General features: G+C 34.0%; 1 protein-coding gene across 1 annotated transcript; it reads right to left on the bottom strand.

Annotated features, from left to right (window-relative positions):
- Positions 1-533: 533 nt before the first annotated feature.
- LOC130444280 (60S acidic ribosomal protein P0) lies at positions 534-3,905 on the bottom strand. Its single transcript, XM_056779355.1, has 6 exons — positions 3,832-3,905; positions 3,539-3,632; positions 3,237-3,327; positions 2,877-3,179; positions 2,452-2,813; positions 534-745 (listed from the first exon to the last, which is right to left on the bottom strand). The coding sequence occupies exons 2-6, from the start codon at positions 3,590-3,592 to the stop codon at positions 611-613; spliced, it is 945 nt and encodes a 314-aa protein (XP_056635333.1). The 5' UTR covers positions 3,593-3,632; positions 3,832-3,905; the 3' UTR covers positions 534-610.
- Between the last annotated feature and the right edge of the window lie 6,878 nt (positions 3,906-10,783).

The following is a 10,783-nucleotide window of genomic DNA, read 5'->3' as shown; positions in this document are numbered from 1 at the left end:
GCGTTCTTATACGGTGACGTCGAAGAGGAAATCTTCCTGAAAGAACCTGAGAGGTATGCGGATGGAACAGCAGTGTTTGCCATATCAAACGAAGTTTATATGGTCTAAAATAGGTTCAGTGTTAATAGAATAAAACTTTTGATGGCCCAATGACCGGTTTGGGTTTCCAGTTAAATCGCGAGGATCCTTGTCAGTATATTATGCAGATGAGTTGGTAGCTTCAACATACCAATCAATATAGGACAAATATGCTATCAATTTGATATTGTTACAAAATAAATTGCCTTATCTCTTTTGTTTGAAATTACCAATGGCAAAATTATGGTCAAACAAACCAGTCATGTGTCAGGGAAAGCTATTGATTCTCAAGATGGACTCTACTCTACTTGACTAGTGGTACTCGTGTGAGTGTCCTGTCAAGTCGATGAAGACCTGTGCGTTCAATGAGTGATAATAAAATTTGCAGGTACAGTTATTTCTTGATGATCTTGATTAAAAATCTAGATTGAAGGAAAAATCAGGTAAAAGACAAGTTAGTTCCATTGTATTTATTTGACAGTCTGACTGAACAAAACAGCAAATAAAAATCTCATATTAGAGATAAAAAGTTTTAGTCAAAAAGACCGAAACCCATATCGTCATCCTCGCTCTCAGATTCTTCTTTCTTTTCTTCCTTCTTGGCTTCAACGGGAGCAGCAGCTGGTGCAGCGGCTACTGGAGCTGCAACGGTGAATTTGCTTGGATCCTGACAAACAAAAAGAATAATGTAAAAAACAGAAATACAAAAAAAATAGTGTTCATTCAAATAAATATATCAACTAATCAGAAAAGGTTTTCAACATATAACTCTCAGGTACTAGTGGGTTCAACTATTGCTAGCTCTAGTACCAGACGAGAGCCATTTAGGAAAAGATATCATCATGTACAAACATTAAGTCACAATTTTCTGTTGCTAAATTCTGACATCAATCGGAAAGTATTAGCTAATTACACCAAGAATTGGTAATATGTAAATGGAAAATCTGACTTGGATAAAATTATATAATGTGGAATTATTGAAAAATTGGATAATTTGTACATATTTGCAAAATTTTTAATGAGCATAAAGATATCAATGTCAAATTTTCAACTAACTGAATTAGTTTACCAGTGAAGTTTCATTAGAATATGAGTAAGGATTTACCTCAGGTTTGCTGTTGTTTTTACTAGATTTGCACTATTTGCTCAGAAATTGTAATTTAAAAAAACATAAAATATGAGACAATACAGGTAATTATTTTGGTATGTTGGAACCAACCAATGAACTTCAGCAAAAAAAGAAATATGAAAGCTTGTACAGAGTCTTTTTCAACAGGGATAAAAAAATGTACAAAACGAGTATTACTACTACTATCATGCTGATGTATGGGAATCCTGGGCGTTAACCAACAAAATGAAGTAGAAAATAACGTGTAAAATGTAAATAGTGAGAAAAATAGCGGGGATGAAGATACAGCACAAAAAAATCGAGACGGTTTGTACATATAGTGAGAATGAAGGGGAACATAACAGTTGAGGTGATATGGGAAACCGAAAAAGAAATGGACTACAAAAATAGCAAACAACCTAGAAAAGAGACAACTGAACTGGAGAAATATTAAACAGGAAGCAAATTATAGAACCAAATGAAGAAGAAATGTTACCTCTACAATACAAGACGTTGTGAATAAGTAAAGGAAATGATTTTACCACTGCCGAAACTCTTGATTTAAAATACAAACAACTCTGAAAACATTTAGGGCAAATACACAAGAATTTTGTGAAAATTAAACTAAAATTTTTGTAAATATATATGACAAAACCAAGTCAACTATAAGATATTAGTCTTAAATAATTTTTTAAAAAAATTAACTTTGGAGAATTGCGGGACTTCTAAAATATTACCATGTTAATATTTTGTCTAACTTCATATCTCAACTTTGTACGTTGACCATTTATTAGTAACTACTAAACTAATTCAAGATAAGCTACTGTGATTTAAAGAAGATAATAAAAAGCGGAAAAATACGATTTGGGAAAAGACAAAGCTGTTTTCAACAAGAAATTAATAAATACAAGACTTTGCACAGAACAAATGGAAGGATTGTCATAAATAGTAACGATAATGAGAAAGATATAATACTAGGCATTTTTAAGGGAAAAAAGCTAAAATACATGGTCTGATAAACAAAATAAACAGGTTCTGGACAAAAGGAATAAAACCACACAAAAATTATTATTGGATAATAATGAAGAAGTTAATTTTTCATATAATTTTCAATGATCAACTTTACTTCTAAGCCATTTTGACAAAAAGACAGCAATTATTTATGACATACCTTATCATCAATTATCTTATTGTAAAGTTATTTTAATTATAACCCCTTTATACCCCATTTTATTTCAAACCTAATCATTAGAGAGATGACTTACCTTGATGTATTCCTTGATAGTTGCGGCCTCTTTAAAGTCAATATCTGTAACAGCGGCAATAGCCAACAAGTTCTTGAGTCCATTGGCAATGCTGTGTGGTGCAGAAGCAATAGTTGGATAACCTATGCTCAAACATACAGCAGCCAAATTGGCAACTCCAGCCAAGAAAGTTTCCCTCAAATCTTCAGGTTTGATGTCCAATATCACAGGAGCAAAAACAGTACCTGAATCATAAACTTGTTCTACTTGGAGACCGTACGAAAAAGGAGAAATATTCAACATGTTAAGTAGAGTTGCTTCAGAAGCTCCTACTTTATCACCAGGTTTCAAGATGTGGACATCATTGATAATTTCGATGGTTCCTAAAGAAAATTGAATAAATGTTGAAATATATTACATCCTATTGATTTGTTTGATTGATTCACCTTTAGAAATTTTAGTTGGAATACTCAAAGCCTGGAAGAAAGATGTTTTTTCGGGTCCCAATCCAGTGTTTTGTGCGGGAATCACTACAGGCAAAGGAGCAATAGCACCAGCTCTAGCAGGAGCTTTTACCTTATTTTCCAATAGTTTGTCTCTGATTTCAACCAAGTCATTTCTAGTGAAAACAAAACCAACATTTCCTTTGATGTGAGGCAGGATCTTTTCTAAGGCAGAGTTGCGATCCAGATGACCTTTGATGGCTTTACGCATCATGGTATTTTTTCCCATAAGGACCACTGCACTACCTGAGAAGATAAAATATAAAGTAGATACCAATACTGTTTACAAAATAATCAACATACCTCGGAGAGATATACGGATTTGCTGCATTTGCTTCGAGCCGACATTGTCAGCGCCCACAATGAAACACTTTGGGTAATCTTCCAACAATTGCTAAACAACAATCCTTACATTAGTTGTACACGATATAAAGCAAAGTTAGAAATGAAAAAGTACATCAGAATAAAGTTATCAACATGCGTTTTCCACATACTAGTGGGTTCAACTATTTCTAGCTCTAGTATGAGACGAAAACCATTCTATAAACATGCTTTCATCACGAAAAAAATAATTTAATTATATTAATACAATAAAAAAAGCTTACGATAAGTTTAGTGAAGTAGTTTGACTTCCAAGTAGCCTTGTCCTCCCTACCCATCTTTGTTGTGGTTAGGGACTCGTTTTTTCGAATTTAAGAACTAAAAATACAAGTACGTGTTAATACTTAACCTAACTAAAAGTAATATTGTAATTATTGAATTTTGGCTTTCATACATAAAAAATACCAATTATATATATAATAGTATCCATTTTTAAAAACTCTTATATAATTTGAAAGATTCAAATCCAAAAGATTACTGAAATATTTTAAAAATATTGTTGTAAACTTTTACTTACCTCGGCAATAAACACAGGCGCAATGAAAGAGAAGATGCCTCTTTTGTTAGTTCCATTTTAAATCTGTCAAACATAGAGGCGCTGTAAACAGGAACGTTCTTTTGTCTGTTTCTAGCAGTTAGAGAATATGTGTAGTTTGATGGTCGAACATAGTTTATATAGTAATACATATTTACTCTAATCTTAAAATATTGATGTTGGAATAAAACTAATCAGATCCTTTATTGGTACGATTTTTATATTAAAAAAGATGTGTTAATAACTTTATTCGCTATAGAGATCCCAAACATGTTCTGTCAGTTTGAAATTGTGCGTTCGTGGTATGAATAAAGGTTGTTCGGGACTTCAAATTCTGTAATAGTGGAACTCAGATAACTTTCGAATGTGTTCTGAGCACGTCCAATGTATCCTCGTACTTGGATAAGAATATTTAATACGGCCCGTGCGTTTTTGTTCTACTTGCCATAGTTTAAATGTCAAACTCTACATTCGTTCGTGGAGGAATGCATGTTGAGAAAATATTCTGAACATAGCATGCGTTCAGAAGGTATTCAGAATTTATACGGAATCTGTTCAAATTAACTGCGAATCTACTTTCGAATCAGTTTAAGAACCGATAGCTTACGCACTTTGAAAATAGTCAATCACGTATCAGTTAGTTCTGAATTTTTAGTAACAGGTTCGCGTTAGCGGGTCACATCTATTTCATTAATCAAAGCGATAAATCAACTTGGGTTCGTAATCAAATATGCGTAGTAAAGCGATTCTAAATTAGTTACCTACTGATTGGGAATCGATTCTAAATTAACCCACGAACAATGCTACTCCGAACGGTTTCGTAAACAAACATGTACATGACACGATCCTAAATTGGTTACCAACTGATTCCGAATCGATTCTAAACTGAGCCTCGAACAAAGCTTTTTACTGGAGGTTTGAATTACAATAAAAGTTCTAAAACTTTTAGAATCCACTTCAAATATAACGATAAGAAGGGTGAAAATTGAAGTACAATTATATTCTTAGTTTTATAATAATAAAACGATAGTTAAATTGAATTATTTAAAAAAAATGAAGCATATTTTTTCTTTGAGAAATAAACAAATAATTATAAGGAAAAGGTGAGTCAATACATTCAAAATAACTTTGCGACTTACTTTATTATTTTTTCAACCATTTATTTGTACAACTTATGTTTACTCTTTACAAAAAATACAGTAATTGTTAACTTATAACTGCTCATTAAAATAATAATGCAGACAGTATACTACAAGGAGTTTTTATCTAAAAGCATAATTGAGATTAGCATATACGGATCGGAGCATTAATGAACTCCTCAACTTACTTCCAAGTTAATCACGAGTTTGAGAAAGTTTGATTTCTACAGAAAATTGAATCAAAATCCTTCCAGGAGTGAGGTAAAATATAGAATCTTATCTTGAAGTACTATTTTGTAAAAATATAATAATGGTGTGGGTAGTGATATTAGAAGTATTTTTCAGGTTGGTACTTTCACCATTGTTTTTGAAGAACAACTTTGTTTATTCGACGACTGATGAATGTTAAACTAATATCTTTTTCTTCTCTATATGCTGGTACTTTGCTGTTTGAAGTTATCATACTTCAACCGAAACGTATATGCTTATATAGAAAAGGATCTTTTAAGTTACTTCTTCATAAATTTTAGATAAAAATTACATTTATTAAAAGCTTATTTAGAGGTACTACTTATGTATTACAAATCATTTTAATTAGCAAACAAAAATATAATATCTCCTTTAACATTAAGAAAAGCATAAATCTACAATAATTTTTACATAGTTTAGATAAAATAGAACAGGGCTAATAATGGATAGCAAAAATTATAAACCGCCAGCAGTTTTTCAATTATTTTTGCTTCACCCTCCGTCAAAAAAAGCGCTTTAAACATATCTTGTATAAAGACTTTTCGGAAAATATTACCCAGGTTCAGATACATCACCGTAACCTGATTGCGGCAGTTATTAAAGATTTACCCCCTCTCGCGGATTTGTACTAAAGCTTATAATTAATAAGCTATCATATCAATAAGCCTCGGTAACCTATCAATGACGCAATAAATAACTTTTAAAGTTCAAAAACTATAGACAAATAAAACAATCCTTCAGCTGATCGTATTTACCGACCAGTCTACCAGGTTAGAAAAAATCATAATTTATGATACGACCCGATTAAAATCGATCAGGTGATTCGGGTTAGTTTCCCAATATACAGAACATGATCGGGTTAATCCGGAAACTGATCGGTTCAATCGGGTCGTATCATATGTTATGCTGCTGAAGAACTGTTTTATTTGTCTATGGTCTTTTCAACTGTAAATATTATTCATTCCTCTTAAATGGCTGTCTACTATTAATTTTCATAAGCAGCGTCATTGATAGGTGACTAAGGTTTACAGTGTTTGTATTTTCGGTATTTCAGCATGAAAATAGCTTATTAGTTTGAAACTTTAGTATAAGAGATGGTATAAATCTTTGATAACTGCTTAATAACAATATATTAAACATCTAGAATCTATTATACAACTAATTATATATCATGGGAAGAATTAACGCACAAAAAGTGATAAAAATCAAAAGTTCTTGTAAATCAATTTGAAATTTCCACCGAAAATTAAACGTGACGTTCGGAAACCGTGATCAAAATCTTGTTCTGGGTTATAATCATCAATCAGCTGATAGGTGATCTACCTGAACCGGGCTCTATTTTCCGAAAAGTCCCATAGCGTCTTAAGAATATATTTTAACAATAGCTTTTGTTTCGCAAAATATAAATATATCATGTATACAAAATATAAATCTATTTAAATTTTCTGTCCAAAAAAATCAACTTGAAGAAACAGTAAAATACGAATTGGCACCTAAAGGAAACTAATAGTGCGTTGAACTTGAGTGGGAAACGTAAACATACTCTACGAGGGTCAGTGAAAACGTTCTTATTTAAAATATGTATAAAAAAGTGTTTGTGTACTGGAAATTGTATTAAGTAAATGTTCAAATCATTAAATTGATAGATTTGTGATAATTTGAAGTATTTTTATTTTATGTACTTATAATTGGCTCACGATTGTAGGGGATTGTCATTTCCTCTTATACATATTGGATATTCTCTGTAGCTCGTAACTGTCTTTTTGCTAGTTATATCTTTAGATCCCTATTTTCATGGCATCTTACGGTATTAGTACGTTCGCGCACGTTGACGGTTATTCTCCCTTCCATATCTTTGACTAAAACCTGTCTATTTACATCCCCCTTGCAGCATGTTTGCTCCAGATTTTCTCAAGGCACCTCCTAGAGGGTATCGATACAAGTCTTGCAGAACGGGGGCTGCTAAGTACTAGTCATCGATATTTTACTTTTATTCACTTGCCTTCTACGTCTACTACGAAATAGACGTTTTATTGATGTATGGCCTCAAAGACACAAAGTGTTGCTTATTTTAATAGTCACGTTTAAAGCGTATTTTCAAATTTGCCGCTGAAGGTAAGATCAAAATGGCAGCTTACGTCATTAGTATGCTCGAGAAAATCATTTCTGTCTTGGAGAATGCATTGAGATCGAAAAATTTCTAAGCAAATTGTGTTATTGTATAGTGAAAATTTGAATTTATTTTGTTAATAATGGATGTGTCTCAACGTTTAACAAGACATGTGACGAATGAAGGAGCCGCTAGAATCATCATGCTCATACAAGATGGCCGCAGTCGAAGATACGTCGCCGGGGTAATTGGAGTTCAACAATGCACCATATCCAGAGTTGTTATTCGCTACCAAGAAACTGCTAACCAGAAGACGGCGTTAAGAATTAGGCATACCACCTAATTGCAGTCACGAAGGCAGCAAACGGATCTGTTGGCTGCTCGTAATGTCCGAATAAGCCTACAAACAGTTCGAAATGGCTGAGAGAAGAAGGTATACGTGCCAGAGTGCCAGCTAGAGGTCCACGTCTTGCCAGAGAACATCGAGTAGCAAGATTGGAATTTGCTCGAGAACACGCAAATTGGAATATTCAAGATTGGTCCAATATTTTATTCACGGATGAATCAAGATTTTGTCTGTATTCATTAGATAGACGTGTACCAGTAGATAGGCGACGTGGTGGAAGGCACGATCAGGTTAATTTTTGTCAAACTGAAAGCTTTGGTAGTGGCTCTATCATGGTTTTGGGAGGAATTTCTTTCGAGGGTCGCACGGAGCTAGTACCAGTGAATGCTGACAGGTACATAACTAATATCCTAGAACCCATGTAGAGCCCTATATGCCTCATATCAGTGACAACTCTGTGCTAATGCTCGTCCACAAGATGCTAGAGTGGTTCGGCAGTAGTTGGAAGAGGTCGAGATACCCACACTGAATTGGCCTGCACGTAGCCCGGACCTCAACCCAATAGATCATGTCTGGGAGCATCTAGGATGGTAAATTCAACAACATCCGGCACCAATAAGAACACTAGATGATCTTCAAAATGTTCTTTTTAACTTCTGGGAAAACATGCCGCAAGGATACGTCCAGAACCTGTTTAGAAACCTTCCAAGACGAATTGAAGCTGTAATTGAAGCGAGGGGCGGCAACACAAGCTATTAGAAATGGCTGGTTTTAGTTTTAGCACCGTTTTTTATTGTATAGATGTTTTGTACAATTTTTTTGATATTTTCTATCAAACTTTTTGTCCTCTGTAGATTAAACTGATATAAAATAAATATCGCAAAAGGCGTACCTATTGGTGTTTTAATTCGTAATAATAATAAAATCCAAAAAACAGACAACGCATTTAAAATATTCAAAAAATAATGATTGATGTTATAATTTTTGTGGAGTGTATACTTTCTGAAAGCCACGTTGCAAATTTTATTAACTTATCCCTAAAATTGAAATTTAAAGATTTTTTTTATAAAAGAAGTAACAATTTCCGAAAAAAAATTTTATTGCAATTTTTTGATGTTAACTAATTGAAAAAACAATTTGATTATGAAGAGGATGTTCTAATCTTTGTATTCCCGCAAGATTTGAATCGATACATTAAAAAGAACGCAATTAACATCTGTTTTTATGCGTCGGGTCATTTTGACCCCATTTTGACCTAACCTAACCTAACCGATACGTTATTTTTAGGAGGTGTGACCCCTACGGGTTAATCCTAGCACGAAGTCGAATTGTTCACCAGAAAGACGAAAAAATTGGGAAAATTTTATGCTATCTTCACGCAGATGGATAGTGATCAATTTTTTATAGTCCCTCTTCATTTTTGAGCTCAAACAGACGGTGTTTTTTGGCTTTCGTCATCCCACATCCACACGTACGAAGTATTTCGTCGTCTTGCATCTCCTCAATCAAAAGGCATTTAAGTAACGATCTTTTACGTCTACTTAACTTAAACTCATTCTGTTTAACTTTGAACACAATATTTCTCTGTTAAGGTCGGAACACACTTGTCATACACCAATCCGGTCCGATTTTGCTCCAAAGAACGGATCGGTGCGGGATCGGAAGAGGTGAGCACATACGAGTTCTTTCCGAACTCCAGCTCCAGCTGGAGACATTCGCCAGTTTCGATTCAATTAAAATCGCTGAAAGGTTCTGTGCGTAAAATTTTAGCAACCGAAAACCGAGGAAAACGCAGATTTTGAGTACATTCTGTTGGGAAAAGAAGATCCGTAGAAGGAAAATATACTAAATGTCGACGTCTTCTTCTTAGGTGATGGCTGGCGCCGCATTTGGTATTGGTGCAACATGATTTGGAAAATGTGGAGGCTCAAGATATCTGCATACGATTTTCTTCTTGGTTGGTAGCAGGTGTTAAAACAGAGGATATATGGACTGATATTGATAGGTTATTGTAGTTACTTGTTGATTATTCGATTGATGCTGCTGTAATTCATTTTTTCTAGATCATGTCTTTGTAATTGGCGTTTGGGTATTGCTCGTTTGTCTTGTCATACAGTACTGGATACCTCTTCCGGTTTTATATCAGATAATATCGCCAATTTAATTGGAAAAACACTGTAAAACCTCGGAAATATTATTACAGATTCCAACCGACACGCGTCCTGCAGCCTTTAAACGAATCAGATGCATGATCGGAGTCGTGTAAGTCGGAAAGTTGTCATTCGTCCGACTGAATGATCGGAAGGATACATGAAAAGTGTGTACCGGCCTTTAGTTCTAACCCGATTATTGTTAAGCGATCTTTCTGACAGTTGTACCGATCAAAACGTTTTTATCTTTTTACTCGTTAGCTCAATCTCAACGTTTTGAATTGAAATCAAATCAATACAAAACTAATAATAAAAAGTTTCCTACGCCTTTGGAATTTTTACGATGTCGACAATAAGAAACTGATGGGTCAATGGACGCAGTTTTTTGAAAAGGTCAAGTGCCAAGTTAGGAAGGTCGAGTTATATCAATTGATTATATCTATAAGTGCAAGTACCACAACATCTGTACTTTGGGAAATAACTTTCGTGTCCCGTTGACACTAATGAAGTTGACAAAATATTTTACCTAACATTTTTTCGTATTATCTTTAAATAGTTGAGTAATTTAGAACGAAATTTATATTCAGGCATTTTGTCTAAAAACTTTTGTTCCTCGATTTTATTTTTGGACAGAAAAACATGTTTCTAATAAACCTTTTAGTGCCTTTAATAAAATGGATAAACATATTAAAACTGATTGATAAAAAGCACCATTTTCATAAATCGTTTCAATTAGAGCTCTTTACACATCGTTGAAGAATCCATGGCGTGTTTGGAAAAATCCTCGTTTGCCCAAGTTCATCAGCATCTGTCTGTTACGAGTGGCACCCTCTTTCGCCTTCTTCCGCGCTATTTCCAGTAATAATCGATTGCGCAATACATCGAGGGAATTAACGATTGATAAAGAACCGCCAGTTTCACCAATTCGACCGCCTGCTCG

Source organism: Diorhabda sublineata, chromosome 1 (genome assembly GCF_026230105.1).
Source record: "Diorhabda sublineata isolate icDioSubl1.1 chromosome 1, icDioSubl1.1, whole genome shotgun sequence".
In the NCBI taxonomy this organism is placed as follows: domain Eukaryota; kingdom Metazoa; phylum Arthropoda; class Insecta; order Coleoptera; family Chrysomelidae; genus Diorhabda; species Diorhabda sublineata.
This window is presented reverse-complemented; position numbering and strand designations above follow the sequence as displayed.

Bases quoted from the DNA above. Each gene is read 5' to 3' on its own strand.
- LOC130444280 (XM_056779355.1), bottom strand. From the start codon at position 3,592: ATGGGTAGGGAGGACAAGGCTACTTGGAAGTCAAACTACTTCACTAAA. The intron at 3,180-3,236 runs GTATGTTGATTA...TTATCTTCTCAG, and splicing joins AATCCGTATATCTCTCCGAG to GTAGTGCAGTGGTCCTTATG. The intron at 746-2,451 runs GTAAGTCATCTC...TTTGTTTGTCAG, and splicing joins CTATCAAGGAATACATCAAG to GATCCAAGCAAATTCACCGT.